Below are 25,966 nucleotides of genomic sequence, written 5' to 3'. Positions count from 1 at the left end.
TAGTTTAGGTCAGAGACTGTATAAAATGTTCGCAATACGCTCGTTAGCATTTATTTAGCATTCTCTATGGGATTTTACATGTAATTGTTAGCAGTGCTAAACTTTGGATTATGTTGGAGCCTCAGACAGGTTTGAAAACAGTACCTGTTGTGTTCAGTGCCGTTATTACCAATATCCCAGTAGGGCACAAGGTTGGTATGAAGGTATAACAATCTGAATACGGTCCAAGCCAGAGTCGGCCCAAGCCAGAGTCGGCCCAAGCCAGAGTCGGCACAAGCCAGAGTCGGCACAAGCCAGAGTCGGCCCAAGCCAGAGTCGGCCCAAGCCAGAGACGGCCCAAGCCAGAGTCGGCCCAAGCCAGAGACGGCCCAAGCCAGAGTCGGCACAAGCCAGAGTCGGCCCAAGCCAGAGTCGGCCCAAGCCAGAGTCGGCACAAGCCAGAGTCGGCACAAGCCAGAGTCGGCACAAGCCAGAGTCGGCCCAAGCTAGAGTCGGCACAAGCCAGAGTCGGCACAAGCCAGAGTCGGCCCAAGCCAGAGTCGGCCCAAGCCAGAGTCGGCCCAAGCCAGAGTCGGCCCAAGCCAGAGTCGGCACAAGCCAGAGTCGGCACAAGCCAGAGTCGGCACAAGCCAGAGTCGGCCCAAGCCAGAGTCGGCCCAAGCCAGAGTCGGCCCAAGCCAGTGTCGGCCCAAGCCAGAGTCGGCCCAAGCCAGAGTCGGCCCAAGCCAGAGTCGGCCCAAGCCAGAGTCGGCCCAAGCCAGAGTCGGCCCAAGCCAGAGTCGGCACAAGCCAGAGTCGGCCCAAGCCAGAGTCGGCCCAAGCCAGAGTCGGCCCAAGCCAGAGTCGGCCCAAGCCAGAGTCGGCACAAGCCAGAGTCGGCCCAAGCCAGAGTCGGCCCAAGCCAGAGTCGGCCCAAGCCAGAGTCGGCCCAAGCCAGAGTCGGCCCAAGCCAGAGTCTTAAGCTGAATGTCATTTGCCACATCTTAGATAGTTAACTTCTAGTATTAAGCATTGGCGTAACATGCACCTCCCAAGCTTTAGGGCACCCAAACCTTTTTTTTACGGTGTAGAAAATCATACTGTTGGTTTTTCAGAAAACCCCGGTATACTGTGTATATGTGTTATAACGACCAAACCTAGAACAGAACTCATTAAAGAGAAAGATTAGCAATCGCTCTCTACTTTCCCTGTTGGAAGTGTGTTGGAGAACATCGCAAATGGCACCCTATTCCCAATTTAGTGCACTATTTTATTTAACCTTTATTTAACTAGGCAAGTCAGTTAAGAACAAATTCTTATTTACAATTTACAATCAAATGGCTACCCGCACTATTTGCATTGTGCCCCCCCCCCAACCCCTCTGTTTACGCTGCTGCTACTCTCGGTTTATCATATATGCAGAGTCACTTTAACTATACATTCATGTACATTCTACCTCAACTGGGCCGACCAATCAGTGTTCCCGCACATTGTCTAACCGGGCTGTCTGCATTGTGTCCCGCCACCCACCACCCACCACCCCCTCTTTTACACTGCTGCTACTCTCTGTTCATCATATATGCATAGTCACTTTAACCATATCTACATGTACATACTACCTCAATCAGCCTGACTAACCGGTGTCTGTATATAGCCTCACTACTGTATATAGCCTCTCTACTGTATATAGCCTCTCTACTGTATATATCCTCTCTACTGTATATAGTCTCGCTACTGTATATAGCCTCACTACTGTATATATCCTCTCTACTGTATATAGCCTCGCTACTGTATATAACCTCTCTACTGTATATAGCCTCTCTACTGTATATAGCCTCTACTGTATATAGCCTCGCTACTTTTATAGCCTCACTACTGTATATAGCCTCTCTACTGTATATAGCCTCTCTACTGTATATAGCCTCACTACTGTATATAGCCTCACTACTGTCTATAGCCTCACTACTGTCTATAGCCTCACTACTGTATATATCCTCTCTACTGTATATAGCCTCGCTACTGTATATAACCTCACTACTGTATATAGCCTCTCTACTGTATATAGCCTCTCTACTGTATATAGCCTCTACTGTATATAGCCTCACTACTGTATATAGCCTCTCTACTGTATATAGCCTCACTACTGTATATAGCCTCTACTGTATATAGCCTCACTACTGTATATAGCCTCTCTACTGTATATAGCCTCTCTACTGTATATAGCCTCTAGTGTATATAGCCTCACTACTGTATATAGCCTCTCTACTGTATATAGCCTCACTACTGTATATAGCCTCACTACTGTATATAGCCTCGCTACTGTATATAGCCTCACTACTGTATATAGCCTCTCTACTGTATATAGCCTCTCTACTGTATATAGCCTCACTACTGTATATAGCCTCTCTACTGTATATAGCCTCTCTACTGTATATAGCCTCTAGTGTATATAGCCTCTACTGTATATAGCCTCACTACTGTATATAGCCTCACTACTGTATATAGCCTCTCTACTGTATATAGCCTCTCTACTGTATATAGCCTCTAGTGTATATAGCCTCTAGTGTATATAGCCTCTCTACTGTATATAGCCTCACTACTGTATATAGCCTCACTACTGTATATAGCCTCGCTACTGTATATAGCCTCACTACTGTATATAGCCTCTCTACTGTATATAGCCTCTCTAGTGTATATAGCCTCTACTGTATATAGCCTCACTACTGTATATAGCCTCTCTACTGTATATAGCCTCTCTACTGTATATAGCCTCTAGTGTATATAGCCTCACTACTGTATAGAGCCTCTCTACTGTATATAGCCTGTCTTTTTACTGTTGTTTTATTTCTTTACCTACCCATTGTTCACCTAATACCTTTTTTGCACTGTTGGTTAGAGCCTGTAAGTAAGTATTTCACTGTCAGGTCTACTACACCTGTTGTATTCAGCATCTCACTGTAAGGTCTACTACACCTGTTATATTCAGCATCTCACTGTAAGGTCTACTACACCTGTTATATTCAGCATCTCACTGTAAGGTCTACTACACCTGTTGTATTCAGCATTTCACTGTAAGGTCTACTACACCTGTTGTATTCAGCAGTTCAATGTAAGGTCTACCTACACCTGTTGTATTCAGCATTTCACTGTAAGGTCTACTACACCTGTTGTATTCGGCATTTCACTGTAAGGTCTACTACACCTGTTGTACACAGCATTTCACTGTAAGGTCTACCTACACCTGTTGTATTCAGCATTTCACTGTAAGGTCTACTACACCTGTTGTATTCAGCATTTCACTGTAAGGTCTACTACACCTGTTGTATTCGGCATTTCACTGTAAGGTCAACTACACCTGTTGTATTCAGCATTTCACTGTAAGGTCTACTACACCTGTTGTATTCAGCAGTTCAATGTAAGGTCTACCTACACCTGTTGTATTCAGCATTTCACTGTAAGGTCTACTACACCTGTTGTATTTAGCATTTCACTGTAAGGTCTACTACACCTGTTGTATTCGGCATTTCACTGTAAGGTCTACTACACCTGTTGTACTCAGCATTTCACTGTAAGGTCTACCTACACCTGTTGTATTCAGTATTTCACTGTAAGGTCTACCTACACCTGTTGTATTCAGCATTTCACTGTAAGGTCCACTACACCTGTTGTATTCAGTATTTCACTATAAGGTCTACTACACCTGTTGTATTCAGCAGTTCACTGTAAGGTCTACCTACACCTGTTGTATTCAGCATTTCACTGTAAGGTCTACTACACCTGTTGTATTTAGCATTTCACTGTAAGGTCTACTACACCTGTTGTATTCGGCATTTCACTGTAAGGTCTACTACACCTGTTGTATTTAGCATTTCACTGTGAGGTCTACTACACCTGTTGTATTCGGCATTTCACTGTAAGGTCTACTACACCTGTTGTATTCGGCATTTCACTAAGGTATACTACACCTGTTGTATTCAGCATTTCACTGTCAGGTCTACTACACCTGTTGTATTCAGCATTTCACTGTAAGGTCTACTACACCTGTTGTATTCAGCAGTTCACTGTGAGGTCTACTACACCTGTTGTATTCAGCATTTCACTGTAAGGTCTATTATACCTGTTGTATTCAAATAAGCTTTGATTTGATTTGATTTGACAGCCTACCCCGGGCCAAACCTGGACGATGCTGGGCCAATTGTGCGCCACCCTATAGGACTCCCAATCACGGTCAGATGTGATACAGCCTGGATTCAAACCAGGGACTGTAGTAACGCCTCTTGCACTGAGATGCAGTGCCTCAGACAGCTGATCAACAGTAATGCACTAAACAGGGAGTCTGAGGCAATCAATAACAGATCAAAACTACCAGGGATGTGCTTCCCCCAATCCATCCGAGAAGCTGCTCTGTGCTCCGCTCACTGGGCCTGGACAGGAGCAATAACGTGAAATGAAAAAAAGACTGCCCAGTTTTCTGTAGACGCAGCTGGACGTGTCAATAACACAGCCCCATGGTAGAGAAGGGAGGGATCCAACCTGGACTGACAGATTGACTTAAAGCTGTCCAAGCTGACAACGGACTCACAGGTACACACACACACACACACATGAATGCACTCAAAACCACACACACACACACAAAAACCACACACACACACACACACAAAACCACACACACACACACACACAAAACCACACACACACACACACACACACACACACACACACACACACACACACACACACACACACACACACAAAGCCCCTGCCAACTCAGTATGGACATTCTATCAGTCTCTCAGTCCCTAAGTCTGGGCAGATCCTATAAGATCTGGTATCTCTGTTTATCCCGTGCTGACTGTCCAATAGGCTTCAACTTCAACAGTATCAGAAGGCCTGGGAATAGCCACCATCCATCCAATAAGCATAAAGACTAGAGGACCAATCAAAAACACTGTGTTAGATGTGAAGGACAGGAGAACCAATCAAAAACACTGTTATAGATGTGAAGGACAGGAGAACCAGTCAAAAACACGGTTAGATGTGAAGGACAGGAGAACCAATCAAAAACACTGTTATAGATGTGAAGGACAGGAGAACCAATCAAAAACACTGTTATAGATGTGAAGGACAGGAGAACCAGTCAAAAACACTGTTACAGATGTGAAGGACAGGAGAACCAATCAAAAACACTGTTTTACACTTGAAGGACAGGAGAACCAGTCAAAAACACTGTGTGCATCTCTGTGACTGGGTACTGAGAGATGTAAGACAGCTGCTCCTCTGTGATTGGGTACTGAGAGATAAGACAGCTGCTGCTCTGTGACTGGGTACTGAGACATGTAAGACAGCTGCTGCTCTGTGACTGGGTACTGAGAGATAAGACAGCTGCTGCTCTATGACTGGGTACTGAGAGATAAGACAGCTGCTTCTCTGTGACTGGGTACTGACAGATAAGACAGCTGCTGCTCTGTGACTGGGTACTGAGAGATGTAAGACAGCTGCTTCTCTGTGACTGGGTACTGACAGATAAGACAGCTGCTGCTCTGTGACTTGGTGCTGAGAGATAAGACAGCTGCTGCTCTGTGACTGGGTACTGAGAGATAAGACAGCTGCTGCTCTGTGACTGGGTGCTGAGAGATGTAAGACAGCTGCTGCTCTGTGACTGGGTACTGAGAGATAAGACAGCTGCTGCTCTGTGACTGGGTACTGACAGATAAGACAGCTGCTGCTCTGTGACTGGGTACTGAGAGATAAGACAGCTGCTGCTTTGTGACTGGGTACTGAGAGATGTAAGACAGCTGCTTCTCCGTGACTGGGTACTGACAGATAAGACAGCTGCTGCTCTGTGACTGGGTACTGAGAGATAAGACAGCTGCTGCATTGTGACTGGGTACTGAGAGATGTAAGACAGCTGCTTCTCTGTGACTGGGTACTGACAGATAAGACAGCTGCTGCTCTGTGACTGGGTACTGAGAGATAAGACAGCTGCTGCTTTGTGACTGGGTACTGAGAGATGTAAGACAGCTGCTTCTCTGTGACTGGGTACTGACAGATAAGACAGCTGCTGCTCTGTGACTGGGTACTGAGCGATGTAAGACAGCTGCTTCTCTGTGACTGGGTACTGACAGATAAGACAGCTGCTGCTCTGTGACTGGGTACTGAGAGATAAGACAGCTGCTGCTCTGTGACTGGGTACTGAGAGATGTAAGACAGCTGCTTCTCTGTGACTGGGTACTGACAGATAAGACAGCTGCTGCTCTGTGACTGGGTACTGAGAGATAAGACAGCTGCTGCTTTGTGACTGGGTACTGAGAGATGCAAGACAGCTGCTTCTCTGTGACTGGGTACTGACAGATAAGACAGCTGCTGCTCTGTGACTGGGTACTGAGAGATGTAAGACAGCTGCTTCTCTGTGACTGGGTACTGACAGATAAGACAGCTGCTGCTCTGTGACTGGGTACTGAGAGATAAGACAGCTGCTGCTCTGTGACTGGGTACTGACAGATAAGACAGCTGCTGCTCTGTGACTGGGTACTGAGAGATGTAAGACAGCTGCTTCTCTGTGACTGGGTACTGACAGATAAGACAGCTGCTGCTCTGTGACTGGGTACTGAGAGATAAGACAGCTGCTGCTCTGTGACTGGGTACTGAGAGATGTAAGACAGCTGCTTCTCTGTGACTGGGTGCTGAGAGATAAGACAGCTGCTGCTCTGTGACTGGGTACTGAGAGATGTAAGACAGCTGCTTCTCTGTGACTGGGTACTGACAGATAAGACAGCTGCTGCTCTGTGACTGGGTACTGAGAGATGTAAGACAGCTGCTGCTCTGTGACTGGGTACTGACAGATAAGACAGCTGCTGCTCTGTGACTGGGTACTGAGAGATGTAAGACAGCTGCTTCTCTGTGACTGGGTACTGACAGATAAGACAGCTGCTGCTCTGTGACTGGGTACTGAGAGATAAGACAGCTGCTGCTCTATGACTGGGTACTGAGAGATGTAAGACAGCTGCTGCTCTGTGACTGGGTACTGACAGATAAGACAGCTGCTGCTCTATGACTGGGTACTGAGAGATGTAAGACAGCTGCTGCTCTGTGACTGGGTACTGAGAGATAAGACAGCTGCTGCTTTGTGACTGGGTACTGACAGATAAGACAGCTGCTGCTCTGTGACTGGGTACTGAGAGATGTAAGACAGCTGCTTCTCTGTGACTGGGTGCTGAGAGATAAGACAGCTGCTGCTCTGTGACTGGGTACTGACAGATAAGACAGCTGCTGCTCTGTGACTGGGTACTGAGAGATGTAAGACAGCTGCTGCTCTGTGACTGGGTACTGAGAGATAAGACAGCTGCTGCTCTGTGACTGGGTACTGAGAGATAAGACAGCTGCTGCTCTGTGACTGGGTACTGAGAGATAAGACAGCTGCAGCTTTGTGACTGGGTACTGACAGATAAGACAGCTGCTGCTCTCAAATTACACCCTATTCCCTATATAACGCAACATGTAAAGTGTTGGTCCCATGTTTCATGAGCTGAAATTTACATCCCTGCTACTGAGCATTTCTCTATTTGCCAATATAATCCATCCACCAGACAGGTGTGGCATATCAACAAGGTGATTAAACAGCATGATCATTACACAGGTGCACCTTGTGCTGGGGACAATAAAAGGCCACTCTAAAATGTGAACCACAGATGTCTCAAGTTTTGAAGGAACGTACAATTGGGATGCTGACTGCAGGAATGTCCACCAGAGATGTTGCCAGAGAATTTAATGTTATTTTCTCTACCATAAGCCGCCTCCAATGTCATTTTGGAGAATTTGGCAGTACATCCAACTGGCCTCACAACCACAGACCACGTGTAACCACACCAACCCAGGACCTCCACAACCACAGACTATGTGTAACCACACCAGCCCAGGACCTCCACATCCGGCTTCTTCACCTGTGGGATCATCTCAGACCAGCCACCTGGACATCTGATGAAACTGTTGATTTGCACAACTGAGATGTGGAGATTTCTGCACAAACTGTCAGAAATCGTCTCAGGGAAGCTCGTCTGCATGCTTATCGTCCTCACCAGGGTCTTGACCTGACTGCAGTTTGGCGTTGTAACCGACTTCAGTGGGCAAATGCTCACCTTCGATGACCACTGGCACGCTGGAGAAGTGTGTTCTTCACGGGTTAATCCCAGTTTTCAACTGTACCGGGCAGATGGCATCGTGCATGGCGTTGTGTGTGGGCGTGTGGTTTGCTGATGTCAATGGTGTGATCTGAGTGCCCCATGGAGGAGGTGGGGTTATGGTATGGGCAGGCATAAGCTACGGACAACGAAAACAATTTAATTTTATCGATGGCAATTTGAATGCACAAAGATACCGTGACGAGTCCATTTTTATACCATCCAAACGCCGCCATCACTTCCTGTTTCAGCATGATAATGCACAGCCCCATGACGCAAGGATCTGTACACAATTCCTGGAAGCTGAAAATATCCCAGTTCTTCCATGGCCTGCATACTCACCAGACATGTCACGCATTGAGCATGTTTGGGATGCTCTGGATCGACGTGTACGACAGCGTGTTCCAGTTCCAATCAATATCCAGCAACTTCACACAGCCATTGAAGAGGAGTAGGACAACATTCCACAGGCCACAATCAACAGCCTGATCAACTCTATGTGAAATCGATGTGTCACGCTGCATGAGGCAAATTGTGGTCACACCAGATACTGACTGGTTTTCATGAGGTAAATGGTGGTTACACCAGATACTGACTGGTTTTCATGAGGTAAATGGGACTCACACCAGATACTGACTGGTTTTCATGAGGTAAATGGGGGTCACACCAGATACTGACCGGTTTTCATGAGGCAAATGGTGGGGACACCAGTTACTGACTGGTTTTCATGAGGTAAATGGTCGTCACACCAAATACTGACTGGTTTTCATGAGGCAAATGGTGGGGACACCAGTTACTGACTGGTTTTCATGAGGTAAATGATGGTCACACCAGATACTGACTGGTTTTCATGAGGCAAATGGTCACACCAGATACTGACTGGTTTTCATGAGGTAAATGGTGGTCACACGAGTTACTGACTGGTTTTCATGAGGTAAATGGGGGTCACACCAGATACTGACCGGTTTTCATGAGGTAAATGGGGGTCACACCAGATACTGACTGGTTTTCATGAGGTAAATGGGGGTCACACCAGATACTGACTGGTTTTCATGAGGTAAATGGGGATCACACCAGATACTGACTGGTTTTCATGAGGTAAATGCTGGTCACACTAGATACTGACTGGTTGTCATGAGGTAAATGGGGGTCACACCAGATACTGACTGGTTTTCATGAGGTAAATGGGGGTCACACCAGATACTGACTGGTTGTCATGAGGTAAATGGGGGTCACACCAGATACTGACTGGTTTTCATGAGGTAAATGGGGGTCACACCAGATACTGACTGGTTTTCATGAGGTAAATGGGGGTCACACCAGATACTGACTGGTTTTCATGAGGTAAATGGGGGTCACACCAGATACTGACTGGTTTTCATGAGGTAAATGGGGGTCACACCAGATACTGACTGGTTTTCATGAGGTAAATGGGGGTCACACCAGATACTGACTGGTTTTCATGAGGTAAATGGGGGTCACACCAGATACTGACTGGTTTTCATGAGGTAAATGGGGGTCACACCAGACACTGACTGGTTTTCAGAGGCAAATGGTCACACCAGATACTGACTGGTTTTCTGATTTTTATAAGTACAGTATATTTATATTTACTTCCAAGTACTAAAGTAAACTGAACTCGCTGTCATGTTCCAGGCAGTGTTTATCCACTCCTCAATAGTTGAGTGTTGTTGTGTCTACTGGAGCCTCTTCTTCTTGTTCTTAGCTGATAGGAGTAGAACCCGGTGTGGTCGTCTGCTGCAATAGCCAATCGGTGACAAGGATCGACAAATTGTGCGATCAGAGATGCCATTCTGCACACCACTTTTGTCCTGCACTGTTATTTGTCTGCTTGTGGCTCGCCTGTTAGCTTACACGATTTTTTCCATTCTCCTTCGACCTATCACCAATAAACTATTTTCGCCCACAGGACTGAGATGATGTCTTTTATCTATCGCACCATCATATCACGCTCAAAGTTGCGTAGGCCATTCGTTTGGCCCATTCCAACTGAACCCCTCAATGCCTGTCTGCCTGCTTTATATAGCAAGCCACGGTCAAGTGACTCACTGACTGTAGGAGCGATCCATTTTCGTTAAGGTGTACCTAATAAACTGTCCGGTGAATGTATATCAAATGCTGCCATTTGACACTTTATTTGGGTTCAGTGAGCGCAACCTTGTTTTAGAGACAGAGATGCCGGTGCTTCTATCAAACGTATTCCCATCTGTTTGTTTAAGGTGAAACCAATCGAGCAAAATGGGATTGATTACCTCACAACAATGGGATGTAGGATATCACACTACAAGTCCTGTGTCTGCATCCCAAATGGCATGCTTCTCCTGTCACGGACGTCGTTCAAGGAAGACCAAGGTGCAGCGTGGTGAGCGTACATTTTCTTTTATTAGTAAAATGTCGCCAACTAAACAAAAAAAACAAAAAAAACGACCGTGAAGCTACAAGGGCTTTTTTTTGCCACTAACAAAGACAACAACCCACACTGAAAGGAGGGGGAAAAAAGGCTACCTAAGTATGATTCCCAATCAGAGACAACGATAGACAGCTGATTGAGAACATACCCGGGGCAAAACATAGAAATAAAGAAACATAGAAAACAAAATATAGAATGCCCCCCCACATCACACCCTGACCAAACCAAAATAGAGAAATAGAAAGGCTCTCTAAGAGCAGGACAATTCCCTTTATAGTGCACGACCTTTGATTCTGGGAACTGGCCAAAAGTAGTGCACTATATAGGGAATAGGGTGCCATAGGGTCCTGGTCTATAGTAGTGCGCTATATAGGGAATAGGGTGCCATAGGGTCCTGGTCTATAGTAGTGCACTATATAGGGAATAGGGTGCCATAGGGTCCTGGTCTAAAGTAGTGCACTATATAAGGAATAGGGTGCCATAGGGTCCTGGTCTATAGTAGTGCACTATATAAGGAATAGGGTGTCATAGGGTCCTGTCCTATAGTAGTGCACTATATAAGGAATAGGGTGTCATAGGGTCCTGGTCTAAAGTAGTGCACTATATAGGGAATAGGGTGTCATAGGGTCCTGGTCTAAAGTAGTGCACTATATAGGGAATAGGGTGCCATAGGGTCCTGTCCTATAGTAGTGCACTATATAGGGAATATGGAGCCATAAGGTCCTGGTCTATAGTAGTGCACTCTATAGGGAATAGGGTGTCATAGGGTCCTGGTCTATAGTAGTGCACTATATAGGGAATAGGGTGCCATAGTGTCCTGGTCTATAGTAGTGCACTATATAGGGAATAGGGTGCCATTTGGGACGTAAAACAAAGTACTGTGTATGCAGACTGTAGTACTTTCTGATACCTCATTAACCTGCCCATGGCTCAACCCCTATGAGTAAAGGAAGTAAAGGCAGAGGTTGAGCAGGATAATCTGTGAACCCACTCCAACAATGACCCTTTAGAATTTTTCTGGAGGCTCTGAGAGTTGGCAAAAGAGGCACACTTCCGCAATAAGCGTGGGTTGAGCCGAAAACAGACTTTAAGAAACAGCTGATCCGCAAGCTGAAACCCCTCCTCAGCTTTCACCAGCCAGAGAAGGTAGAGCCAGATGCCATGCTTCGCCATCCTCCACACAGCCCTAGCCATGGGTTCAAATACTATGTGAAATCTTTCAAATCATTTGAATGACAAACGGGCGTAGTTTGCACTTCTAAAAAAAAAAAAATTGTCATGGGTTCCATTGCAACAAGCACAGATACAGAATTTTAAATGATTTCCAATAGTATTTGAACCCAGGTCTGTACAACACAGCCCAGGCAGCAAGGTTGAGGAGAAGAGAAGCCTCTCTGACAACTCATTTAACATTCTTCCTGCATGAAAGGTGCTACCACCCACTACCCACAACCCACCTGCCACTAACGTTCATCTTCTTCTTCACCACCAGAACATCCAAGTTTGATTTCACTCTTCAGACGGAGATAAATTATACAGTGCCTTGCGAAAGTATTCAGCAGTTTTCAGTTCTTTCCACAGATTCTCGATTGGATTCAGGTCTGGACTTTGACTTGGCCATTCTAACACCTGGATATGTTTATTTTTGAACCATTCCATTGTAGATTTTGCTTTATGTTTTGGATCATTGTCTTGTTGGAAGACAAATCTCCGTCCCAGTCTCAGGTCTTTTGCAGACTCCATCAGGTTCTCTTCCAGAATGGTCCTGTATTTTTTTGCATTGTTGCCAAAAAGTTCAATTTTGGTTTCATCTGACCAGAGCACCTTCTTCCACATGTTTGGTGTGTCTCCCAGGTGGCTTGTGGCAAACTTTAAACAACACTTTTTATGGATATCTTTAAGAAATGGCTTTCTTCTTGCCACTCTTCCATAAAGGTCAGATTTGTGCAATATACGACTGATTGTTGTCCTATGGAAAGAGTCTCCCACCTCAGCTGTAGATATCTGCAGTTCATCCAGAGTGATCATGGGCCTCTTGGCTGCATCTCTGATCAGTCTTCTCCTTGTATGAGCTGAAAGTTTAGAGGGACGGCCAGGTCTTGATAGAAGATTTGCAGTGGTCTGATACTCCTTCCATTTCAATATTATCGCTTGCACAGTGCTACTTGGGATGTTTAAAGCTTTGGAAATCTTTTTGTATCCAAATCCTGCCTGGTGTGTTCCTTGTTCTTCATGATGCTCTCTGCGCTTTTAACGGGCCTCTGAGACTATCACAGTGCAGGTGCATTTATACGGAAACTTGATTACACACAGGTGGATTGTATTTATCATCATTAGTCATTTAGGTCAACATTGGATCATTCAGAGATCCTCACTGAACTTCTGGAGAGAGTTTGCTGCACTGAAAGTAAAGGGGCTGAATAATTTTTGCACGCCCAATTTTTCCGTTTTTGATTTGTTAAAAAAGTTTGAAATATCCAATAAATGTCGTTCCACTTCATGATTGTGTCCCACTTGTTGTTGATTCTTCACAAAAAAATACAGTTTTATATCTTTATGTTTGAAGCCTGAAATGTGGCAAAAGTTCGCAAAGTTCAAGGGGGCCGAATACTTTCGCAATGCACTGCACATGCGGGCTGCATTACTCAATACGCTCAAAGTACGGCCACATTCTCAGATTCAAACTCCTTGCGTAAACAAAATAACACAAATGACGGAAGTTTCAGATCAGAAGGTGTACAGACAGAAAGCATCTTTGAGATGTGATTGTCTGTTTCTCCTTAGTGTGCACAGTCCCTCAGAGTAGGACTGCTGATCTAGGAACAGTTTTCCCTTTTAAATCATATTGAATAAGAGGAGGGACCTGATCCTAGATTAGCACTCTTACTCTGAGACGCTTCATGGATGCACAGAGCCTCAGACCAAAGAGTTTCTAAACCCAGAGGCACAACATCGCAAGACATCTGGGAACGCTTGAAAAAACAGACCAAGCAGACCAGCCCGGGATATGGGGTTTGAGAAGTCAATGAGAGAGATGTTCAAAATGATTCCTTAGTTGTTCATTTTTGCTAAATCTAAAAGAACAATCTAGATTCGATCCAATGTCTTCAAGTTGTTGAACCTTTTATTACTCCAACCTCCTGAAAGTGACAAACTCACACATTCTCACTTTTGTCAAAAACCAACTTTATATATCGAAGGAGTGGCTTTTGAATTCTCGGCCTGCACTAGCGCAGTTTGACCACCGTTAGACGCCCGATGACCTCTTTAGTTCGCCAACGTCACTATGACATCGCCTACAAGCGCAATCGGGGATTTCTACTGGAGAAGCAGTTTCTACCTCTTTTCATAGCGTACTTTTACTGTCTTTGCTCAGACCATTTAGGCCTCAACACTTCATAAAGACCCTCCGCCATCATTTCCACTGAGTTCTTCAGTCAGCTGGGTGGATGCATTAACCGTCCACTAAACCAAGTGTTATGTGCTGCCATGCTCTCCACAGCCTTTTGAGCCACTGCGCTCACAACTCTCCAGATATACTTTAGTCCTTTACGTTAATAAATTATGGCCGATCTGTCCTCTACATTAATAAATGATGGTCGATGGGTCGATCTGTCATTTACATGAATAAATGATGGCCGATCTGTCCTTTACATTAATAAATGATGGCCGATCTGTCCTTTACATTAATAAATGATGGTCGATCTGTCCTTTACATTAATAAATGATGGCCGATCTGTCCTTTACATTAATAAATGATGGTCGATCTGTCCTTTACATTAATAAATGATGGCCGATCTGTCCTTTACATTAATAAATGATGGCCGATCTGTCCTTTACATTAATAAATGATGGCCGATCTGTCCTTTACATTAATAAATGATGGCCGATCTGTCCTTTACATTAATAAATGATGGCCGATCTGTCCTTTACATTAATAAATGACGGTCGATCTGTCCTTTACATTAATAAATGATGGCCGATCTGTCCTTTACATTAATAAATGACGGTCGATCTGTCCTTTACATTAATTTTAATTAAAAATTATAATTTGACCTCTATTTTACTAGGCAAGTCAGTAAAGAACAAATTCTTAGTTTCAATGATGGCCTAGGAACAGTGGGTTAACTCCCTGTTCAGGGGCAGGACGACAGATTTGTACCTTGTCAGCTCGGGGATTCGAACTTGCAACCTTCCGGTTACTAGTCCAACGCTCCAACCATGGTCGATGGGTCGATCTGTACTTTACGATAATAAATGATGGTCGATCTGTCCTTTACATTGATAAAGGATGTGGATATACTAGGGCTGTGTCACTATGGGCCCTGGTCAACAGGAAAGGACATGTATATACTAGGGCTGTGTCACTATGGGCCCTGGTCAACAGGAAAGGACATGTATATACTAGGGCTGTGTCACTATGGGCCCTGGTCAACAGGAAAGGACATGTATATACTAGGGCTGTGTCACTATGGGCCCTGGTCAACAGGAAAGGACATGTATATACTAGGGCTGTGTCACTATGGGCCCTGGTCAACAGGAAAGGACATGTATATACTAGGGCTGTGTCACTATGGGCCCTGGTCAACAGGAAAGGACATGTATATACTAGGGCTGTGTCACTATGGGCCCTGGTCAACAGGAAAGCATGTGGATACACTAGGGCTGTGTCACTATGGGCCCTGGTCAACAGGAAAGCATGTGGATACACTAGGGCTGTGTCACTATGGGCCCTGGTCAACAGGAAAGCATGTGGATACACTAGGGCTGTGTCACTATGGGCCCTGGTCAACAGGAAAGCACATGTATATACTAGGGCTGTGTCACTATGGGCCCTGGTCAACAGGAAAGCACATGTATATACTAGGGCTGTGTCACTATGGGCCCTGGTCAACAGGAAAGGACGTGTATATACTAGGGCTGTGTCACTATGGGCCCTGGTCAACAGGAAAGGACATGTATATACTAGGGCTGTGTCACTATGGGCCCTGGTCAACAGGAAAGGATGTGGATACACTAGGGCTGTGTCACTATGGGCCCTGGTCAACAGGAAAGGACATGTATATACTAGGGCTGTGTCACTATGGGCCCTGGTCAACAGGAAAGCATGTGGATACACTAGGGCTGTGTCACTATGGGCCCTGGTCAACAGGAAAGGACGTGGATACACTAGGGCTGTGTCACTATGGGCCCTGGTCAACAGGAAAGGACATGTATATACTAGGGCTGTGTCACTATGGGCCCTGGTCAACAGGAAAGGACATGTATATACTAGGGCTGTGTCACTATGGGCCCTGGTCAACAGGAAAGGACATGTATACACTAGGGCTGTGTCACTATGGGCCCTGGTCAACAGGAAAGGACATGTATATACTAGGGCTGTGTCACTATGGGCCCTGGTCAACAGGAAAGGACATGTATATACTAGGGCTGTGTCACTATGGGCCCTGGTCAACAGGGAAGGATGTGGATACACTAGGGCTGTGTCACTATGGGCCCTGGTCAACAGGAAAGGACATGTATATACTAGGGCTGTGTCACTATGGGCCCTGGTCAACAGGAAAGGACATGTATATACTAGGGCTGTGTCACTATGGGCCCTGGTCAACAGGAAAGGACATGTATATACTAGGGCTGTGTCACTATGGGCCCTGGTCAACAGGAAAGGACATGTATATACTAGGGCTGTGTCACTATGGGCCCTGGTCAACAGGAAAGCATGTGGATACACTAGGGCTGTGTCACTATGGGCCCTGGTCAACAGGAAAGGACGTGTATATACTAGGGCTGTGTCACTATGGGCCCTGGTCAACAGGAAAGGACATGTATATACTAGGGCTGTGTCACTATGGGCCCTGATCAATAGGAAAGCACTATAAAAAGGCACCGGGCCCCATTTGGCAACATACCGTAGCTGTGTCTAAGAAACAGACTACCTCCCCCATAGGGTCTGGGTTGCACTGGGCTGTGGCTCTGCACAATGTGATAACACAAGGCTCTCCACCAGACCGGCACCAGTCGGGACCCCCTCCTCTCACCTCCACTGCAGGCTTTATTTAAAATGAGTCTCCTAGTCGGGACCCCCTCCTCTCACCTCCACTGCAGGCTTTATTTAAAATGAGTCTCCTAGTCGGGACCCCCTCCTCTCACCTCCACTGCAGGCTTTATTTAAAATGAGTCTCCCAGTCGGGACCCCCTCCTCTCACCTCCACTGCAGGCTTTATTTAAAATGAGTCTCCCAGTCGGGACCCCCTCCTCTCACCTCCACTGCAGGCTTTATTTAAAATGAGTCTCCCAGTCGGGACCCCCTCCTCTCACCTCCACTGCAGGCTTTATTTAAAATGAGTCTCCCAGTCGGGACCCCCTCCTCTCACCTCCACTGCAGGCTTTATTTAAAATGAGTCTCCCAGTCAGGACCCCCTCGTCTCCACAAGTTCAGCTCAGCAGCCTGAACACTTGAAATGGCCCTAAACTAGATACTGTCTGTCTGCTAGGAAGGAGACTGGATCCAAACTAGATACTGTCTGTCGGCTAGGAAGGAGACTGGATCCAAACTAGATACTGTCTGTCTGCTAGGAAGGAGACTGGATCCAAACTAGATAATGTCTGTCTGCTAGGAAGGAGACTGGATCCAAACTAGATACTGTCTGTCTGCTAGGAAGGAGACTGGATCCAAACTAGATACTGTCTGTCTGCTAGGAAGGAGACTGGATCCAAACTAGATACTGTCTGTCTGTTAGGAAGGAGACTGGATCCAAACTAGATACTGTCTGTCTGCTAGGAAGGAGACTGGATCCAAACTAGATACTGTCTGTCTGCTAGGGAGGAGACTGGATCCAAACTAGATACTGTCTGTCTGCTAGGGAGGAGACTGGATCCAAACTAGATACTGTCTGTCTGCTAGGGAGGAGACTGGATCTAAACTAGATACTGTCTGTCTGCTAGGAAGGAGACTGGATCCAAACTAGATACTGTCTGTCGGCTAGGAAGGAGACTGGATCCAAACTAGATACTGTCTGTCTGCTAGGAAGGAGACTGGATCCAAACTAGATACTGTCTGTCTGCTAGGAAGGAGACTGGATCCAAACTAGATACTGTCTGTCTGCTAGGGAGGAGACTGGATCTAAACTAGATACTGTCTGTCTGTTAGGAAGGAGACTGGATCCAAACTAGATACTGTCTGTCTGCTAGGAAGGAGACTGGATCCAAACTAGATACTGTCTGTCTGCTAGGAAGGAGACTGGATCCAAACTAGATACTGTCTGTCTGCTAGGGAGGAGACTGGATCTAAACTAGATACTGTCTGTCTGTTAGGAAGGAGACTGGATCCAAACTAGATACTGTCTGTCTGCTAGGGAGGAGACTGGATCTAAACTAGATACTGTCTGTCTGCTAGGAAGGAGACTGGATCCAAACTAGATACTGTCTGTCGGCTAGGAAGGAGACTGGATCCAAACTAGATACTGTCTGTCTGCTAGGAAGGAGACTGGATCCAAACTAGATACTGTCTGTCTGCTAGGAAGGAGACTGGATCCAAACTAGATACTGTCTGTCTGCTAGGGAGGAGACTGGATCTAAACTAGATACTGTCTGTCTGTTAGGAAGGAGACTGGATCCAAACTAGATACTGTCTGTCTGCTAGGAAGGAGACTGGATCCAAACTAGATACTGTCTGTCTGCTAGGAAGGAGACTGGATCCAAACTAGATACTGTCTGTCTGCTAGGAAGGAGACTGGATCCAAACTAGATACTGTCTGTCTGCTAGGAAGGAGACTGGATCCAAACTAGATACTGTCTGTCTGCTAGGAAGGAGACTGGATCCAAACTAGATACTGTCTGTCTGCTAGGAAGGAGACTGGATCCAAACTAGATACTGTCTGTCTGCTAGGAAGGAGACTGGATCCAAACTAGATACTGTCTGTCTGCTAGGAAGGAGACTGGATCCAAACTAGATACTGTCTGTCTGCTAGGAAGGAGACTGGATCCAAACTAGATACTGTCTGTCTGCTAGGAAGGAGACTGGATCCAAACTAGATACTGTCTGTCTGCTAGGAAGGAGACTGGATCCAAACTAGATACTGTCTGTCTGCTAGAAGGAGACTGGATCCAAACTAGATACTGTCTGTCTGCTAGGAAGGAGACTGGATCCAAACTAGATACTGTCTGTCTGCTAGGAAGGAGACTGGATCCAAACTAGATACTGTCTGTCTGCTAGGAAGGAGACTGGATCCAAACTAGATACTGTCTGTCTGCTAGGAAGGAGACTGGATCCAAACTAGATACTGTCTGTCTGCTAGGAAGGAGACTGGATCCAAACTAGATACTGTCTGTCTGCTAGGAAGGAGACTGGATCCAAACTAGATACTGTCTGTCTGCTAGGAAGGAGACTGGATCCAAACTAGATACTGTCTGTCTGCTAGGAAGGAGACTGGATCCAAACTAGATACTGTCTGTCTGCTAGGAAGGAGACTGGATCCAAACTAGATACTGTCTGTCTGCGAGGAAGGAGACTGGATCCAAACTAGATACTGTCTGTCTGCTAGGAAGGAGACTGGATCTAAACTAGATACTGTCTGTCTGCAAGGAAGGAGACTGGATCCAAACTAGATACTGTCTGTCTGCTAGGAAGGAGACTGGATCCAAACTAGATACTGTCTGTCTGCTAGGAAGGAGACTGGATCCAAACTAGATACTGTCTGTCTGTTAGGAAGGAGACTGGACCCAAACTAGATACTGTCTGTCTGCTAGGAAGGAGACTGGATCCAAACTAGATACTGTCTGTCGGCTAGGAAGGAGACTGGATCCAAACTAGATACTGTCTGTCTGCTAGGAAGGAGACTGGATCCAAACTAGATACTGTCTGTCTGCTAGGAAGGAGACTGGATCCAAACTAGATACTGTCTGTCTGCTAGGGAGGAGACTGGATCTAAACTAGATACTGTCTGTCTGTTAGGAAGGAGACTGGATCCAAACTAGATACTGTCTGTCTGCTAGGAAGGAGACTGGATCCAAACTAGATACTGTCTGTCTGCTAGGAAGGAGACTGGATCCAAACTAGATACTGTCTGTCTGCTAGGAAGGAGACTGGATCCAAACTAGATACTGTCTGTCTGCTAGTAAGGAGACTGGATCCAAACTAGATACTGTCTGTCTGCTAGGAAGGAGACTGGATCCAAACTAGATACTGTCTGTCTGCTAGGAAGGAGACTGGATCCAAACTAGATACTGTCTGTCTGCTAGGAAGGAGACTGGATCCAAACTAGATACTGTCTGTCGGCTAGGAAGGAGACTGGATCCAAACTAGATACTGTCTGTCTGCTAGGAAGGAGACTGGATCCAAACTAGATACTGTCGGTCTGCTAGTAAGGAGACTGGATCCAAACTAGATACTGTCTGTCTGCTAGGAAGGAGACTGGATCCAAACTAGATACTGTCTGTCTGCTAGGAAGGAGACTGGATCCAAACTAGATACTGTCTGTCTGCTAGGAAGGAGACTGGATCCAAACTAGATACTGTCTGTCTGCTAGGAAGGAGACTGGATCCAAACTAGATACTGTCTGTCTGCTAGGAAGGAGACTGGATCCAAACTAGATACTGTCTGTCTGCTAGGAAGGAGACTGGATCCAAACTAGATACTGTCTGTCTGCTAGGAAGGAGACTGGATCCAAACTAGATACTGTCTGTCTGCTAGGAAGGAGACTGGATCCAAACTAGATACTGTCTGTCTGCTAGGAAGGAGACTGGATCCAAACTAGATATTGTCTGTCTGCTAGGAAGGAGACTGGATCCAAACTAGATACTGTCTGTCTGCTAGGAAGGAGACTGGATCCAAACTAGATACTGTCTGTCTGCTAGGAAGGAGACTGGATCCAAACTAGATACTGTCTGTCTGCTAGGAAGGAGACTGGATCCAAACTAGATACTGTCTGTCTGCTAGGAAGGAGACTGGATCCAAACTAGATACTGTCTGTCTGCGAGGAAGGAGACTGGATCCAAACTAGATACTGTCTGTCTACTAGGAAGGAGACTGGATCTAAACTAGATACTGTCTGTCTGCAAGGAAGGAGACTGGATCCAAACTAGATACTGTCTGTCTGCTAGGAAGGAGACTGGATCCAAACTAGATACTGTCTGTCTGCTAGGAAGGAGACTGGATCCAAACTAGATACTGTCTGTCTGCTAGGAAGGAGACTGGACCCAAACTAGATACTGTCTGTCTGCTAGGAAGGAGACTGGACCCAAAGTGAATCTGCTCTGTTTTACTGTCGTTTACCCCATGATTTCGACTGTTACGTTCAACGGCATCATGAACTTCACCAAGTTCCAGGACAGTTTAGCCCAAAAACAATACAAGTGACTCCAAAATGGCACATGATTTACCATTCATTTCTATTGGGCCCTTAACAATCTGAAACACAACCAAAACAAACTGCAAATGCATCAAACACGTTTGCAGAGTCACAAGCTTGATGTAGTCATTGCATGCTATGAATATGGGACCAAATACTACACTTTTGACGACTTAATTTATAATAATCTTTAAGGGTGTCCATCATTTTGACCCCTACCTTTTTGAGAAGAAAAATCTCTTTCTCTGAGCGATTGTATTAGTATAAAACAATGAAACTTCCCAGATTTTTCGAGCATACAATATAGCTCAGTATTTTAATAATATATTATGTACAGTCATTATTTATCATCTTTATCAAGGGGGTCAATCATTTCAGACCCCACTGAATCTGAACCACATCTGTCTATCTCTGCCTCTCCATCCTTCTCTCTCCCTCCCTCCCTCTCTCTCTCTCCCTCTCCATCCTTCTCTCACCCTCCCTTTCATCCTTCTCTCTCCCTCCCTCTCCATCCTTCTCTCACCCTCCCTCTCATCCTTCTCTCACCCTCCCTCTCATCCTTCTCTCTCCCTCCCTCTCCATCCTTCTCTCTCTCCCTCCCTCTCATCCTTCTCTCTCCCTCCCTCCCTCTCCATCCTTCTCTCTCCCTCCCTCTCATCCTTCTCTCTCTCCCTCCCTCTCCATCCTTATCTCTCTCCCTCCCTCTCATCCTTCTCTCTCCCTCCCTCTCCATCCTTCTCTCTCCCTCCCTCTCCATCCTTCTCTCTCTCCCTCCCTCTCCATCCTTCTCTCTCCCTCCTTCTCCATCCTTCTCTCTCACTCCCTGCCTCTCATTCTTCTCTCTCTCTCCCTCCCTCCATCCTTCTCAGTCCCTCCCTCTCCATCCTTCTTTCTCACTCTCTCCCTCTCCATCCTTCCCTCCCTCTCATCCTTCTCTCCCTCCCTCTACATCCTTCTCTCTCTCTCCCTCCCTCTCCATCCTTCTCTCTCTCTCCCTCCCTCTCCATCCTTCTCTCTCACTCCCTCCCTCTCCCTCCCTCCCTCTCCATCCTTCTCTCTCCCTCCCTCCCTCTCCATCCTTCTCTCTCACTCCCTCCCTCTCCATCCTTCTCTCTCCCTCCCTCCCTCTCCATCCTTCTCTCTCACTCCCTCACTCTCCATCCTTCTCTCTCCCTCCCTCCCTCTCCATCCTTCTCACTCCCTCCCTTTCCATCTCCATCAAGCATTTCGCTACATTCGCAATAACATCTGTTAAACACGTGTATGTGACCAATAAAATTTGATCTGATTTTGATTTGATCTCTTTCTCTCCCTCCCTCTCCATTTCTCTCCAACCCCCCTCCCCTCCCTCTGTCTCCCTCCCTCTCCATCCTTCTCTCTCACTCCCTCCCTCTCCATTTCTCTCCAACCCCCCTCCCCTCCCTCTGTCTCCCTCTGAAAACAAACCTCTTGACTTCTCCACACACCCTATGAACCTACATGAAGAGATGAAACAAGTCTCATAAAATGGTGTAGAGTAGTGGAGCCTTTAGGGACAAACTGAGCCAAGATAAGCCAGGGATAAGTTGGTCATCAGTCTATCTATTCATAATAACCCTTCATTGGGATCATATATTTGATACTAGACCACATTTTCCAGCGCACTTCACTATGCAAATTACCAAATGACTTAGTCATCGTCTGGAGGTAGAGAGAGAGAGAGAGAGAGAGAGAGAGAGAGAGAGAGAGAGAGAGAATACAGTGGCAGAGAGACTGCAGCTACACAAGTTCTCCCACCGACAGACACTGGCAACCTGGGTGTGTCTCAGCCATACACAGAATAATTAATTAATTCACTTATCTCTTTTAAACCACAGCACTCGCGTTTGAAACAATATCATCGCATAAACACCATCCATTTGAGATAGCAATTGTAGCCTACATATCGGTGACAAGCTACAATTATATTAGCGTTATAAAACGTGAATTGTTGTGACACTGGACTGCAAAAAAATAATCATAATGTTTTGCTCCTGTTGTGCGTAAAGTATAATCAAACAAAAAATAGGCCTAACAATTAAATCCATAGACGGACATTGTAAACACTTCATACTGGGGTTGTCGTCTGAACTATTTTCAACAGATAAAACATAAGAAAAACTTGCTTGACATTTTCCCATAGAATATGTAGTATATGTTGTTACTAAGAGAAATGTGTACAGGAAGCCTATAGATCAAGAGATCATTTAAACTTAACGTATAACAGTGAACACCAAGCAGGTGCATACAGTCAGCTTAATGTCATCCCCAACCGGAACAGAACTTCTCCCGACGATTCTGAATGACTTACCGCTTTGCTCCCCCAGAAAGACCAGTTTGAATTTCCTTAAAGGGTTCCCAAAGTCACTACCCATAGACATGTTTTTGGGGAAAATTTGTAAAAGAGTAGGAGAATTAAACGCTTGTTCCCCAGTGGTCCGGGGGTTGTGGTGCTGATGATGGATGTGAAACTGAAAAGCGACGCCTCAACCCGTTCAATCTGCTCTCTCCGCGATGGAAGCGCTACTGACTGGATCGCCTCCTGTCCGCTTCAACGGCAATCTGCGCATGCGCGGTTTGCTCTCTCCTCGCTCTGTTTGTCTGCCGCCCCCTCCCTTCCTGCTCTGGCACATGACGTCATGCGAAACGGAAGTAAAGGGAATCTTTCCACTTTTTTTTAATTTAATTTAAACTCTTGTGCGCTACATTTTAGATTAGTTAGACCACAAGGCATACTCAGCTTCAAACATCATCCTTTACCTCTGGCTCCCTCTCTAGTACTTGAGTAACCCATGATGATAACTTACAGACAGACAGACATACAGACAGACAATCCCTTTTTCCCCCATTCTTAACTTTTCCAACACAATATAACAATTAGACAATATTAACAAACATTTTTATTATGTACAGAAGTTACAAGTATTTATTGCTGCATATAAGGCACGCAAACTAAGATTATCCAAAACTAACCATATTGTATTGGCATTTTATTTCAACAAGTAAACAATTATTTAAACAGTGCAATTGATATTTGATGCATAGCATATTATTGTGATTAAAGCTGATGAGATATTGATCATATAAAATTACTATTCTGTGTAAAAAAAAAACGTTTTTAAACATCTCATACAAAAGTCTCTATAATGTTACTCACCAAAATGCCTCTGTGTTAAAGACAAACTTAAATATTAAGCTAGCTTTAACTTTGTTGTCTACTGCAACTAGAAACCTGAATGAACAACATCCCTGGGATAACAGCAAGTGTACAGTTTTCATTGTGCACCCAAAGACAATGTTTCGTCCTTCAAAATGATCTAAAATCAACACCTTTTACTGACCCCCTTCCCCATGTAGGGATACTGACCCCCTTCCCCATGTAGGGATACTGACCCCCTTCCCCATGTAGGGATACTGACCCCCTTCCCCATGTAAGGATACTGACCCCCTGACCCCCTTCCCCATGTAGGGATACTGACCCCCTGACCCCCTTCCCCCCTTCCCCATGTAGGGATACTGACCCCCCTTCCCCATGTAGGGATACTGACCCCCCTTCCCCATGTAGGGATACTGACCCCCCTTCCCCATGTAGGGATACTGACCCCCCTTCCCCATGTAGGGATACTGACCCCCCTTCCCCATGTAGGGATACTGACCCCCTTCCCCCATGTAGGGATACTGACCCCCCTTCCCCATGTAGGGATACTGACCCCCTTCCCCATGTAGGGATACTGACCCCCTTCCCCATGTAGGGATACTGACCCCCCTTCCCCCATGCTGGGATACTGACCCCCTTCCCCATGTAGCGATACTGACCCCCTGACCCCCTTCCCCATGTAGGGATACTGACCCCCTGACCCCCTTCCCCATGTAGGGATACTGACCCCCTTCCCCATGTAGGGATACTGACCCCCTTCCCCATGAAGGGATACTGACCCCCTTCCCCATGTAGGGATCCTGACCCCCTGACCCCTTCCCCCATGTAGGGATACTGACCCCCTGACCCCCTTCCCCATGTAGGGATACTGACCCCACTTCCCCATGCAGGGATACTGACCCCCTTCCCCATGTAGGGATACTGACCCCCTTCCCCATGTAGGGATACTGACCCCCTTCCCCATGTAGGGATACTGACCCCCTTCCCCATGTAGGGATACTGACCCCTGACCCCTTCCCCCATGTAGGGATACTGACCCCCTGACCCCTTCCCCATGTAGGGATACTGACCCCCTGACCCCCTTCCCCATGTAGGGATACTGACCCCCTTCCCCATGTAGGGATACTGACCCCCTTCCCCAAGTCGGACCCCCTTCCCCATGTAGGGATACTGACCCCCTTCCCCCATGTAGGGATACTGACCCCCTGACCCCCTTCCCCATGTAGGGATACTGACCCCCTGACCCCCTTCCCATGTAGGGATACTGACCCCCTGACCCCCTTCCCCATGTAGGGATACTGACCCCCTTCCCCATGTAGGGATACTGACCCCCTTCCCCATGTAGGGATACTGACCCCCTTCCCCAAGTCGGACCCCCTTCCCCATGTAGGGATACTGACCCCCTTCCCCCATGTAGGGATACTGACCCCTGACCCCTTCCCCATGTAGGGATACTGACCCCCTGACCCCCTTCCCATGTAGGGATACTGACCCCCTGACCCCCTTCCCCATGTAGGGATACTGACCCCCTTCCCCATGTAGGGATACTGACCCCCTTCCCCAAGTAGGGATACTGACCCCCTTCCCCAAGTAGGGATACTGACCCCCTTCCCCAAGTAGGGATACTGACCCCCTTCCCCATGTAGGGATACTGACCCCCTTCCCCATGTAGGGATACTGACCCCCTTCCCCATGTAAGGATACTGAACCCCTTCCCCAAGTAGGGATACTGACCCCCTTCCCCATGTAGGGATACTGACCCCCTGACCCCCTTCCCCATGTAGGGATACTGACCCCCCTTCCCCATGTAGGGATACTGACCCCCTTCCCCCATGTAGGGATACTGACCCCC

At 46.4% G+C, this 25,966-nt stretch overlaps 1 protein-coding gene across 1 annotated transcript in view; it reads right to left on the bottom strand.

The window, feature by feature from the left end:
* Positions 1-23,528, bottom strand: part of rab6ba (RAB6B, member RAS oncogene family a) — a 204,090-nt gene extending 180,562 nt beyond the window's left edge. Inside the window, exon 1 of the mRNA XM_064933248.1 lies at positions 23,269-23,528. Within this exon, the coding sequence (XP_064789320.1) occupies positions 23,269-23,338 (70 nt within the window). The 5' untranslated portion in view covers positions 23,339-23,528. The remainder of the gene's footprint in view (positions 1-23,268) is intronic.
* Positions 23,529-25,966: the final 2,438 nt, after the last annotated feature.

Source organism: Oncorhynchus masou, chromosome 24 (assembly GCF_036934945.1).
Source record: "Oncorhynchus masou masou isolate Uvic2021 chromosome 24, UVic_Omas_1.1, whole genome shotgun sequence".
NCBI classification, from domain to species: Eukaryota; Metazoa; Chordata; class Actinopteri; order Salmoniformes; family Salmonidae; genus Oncorhynchus; species Oncorhynchus masou.
This window is presented reverse-complemented; position numbering and strand designations above follow the sequence as displayed.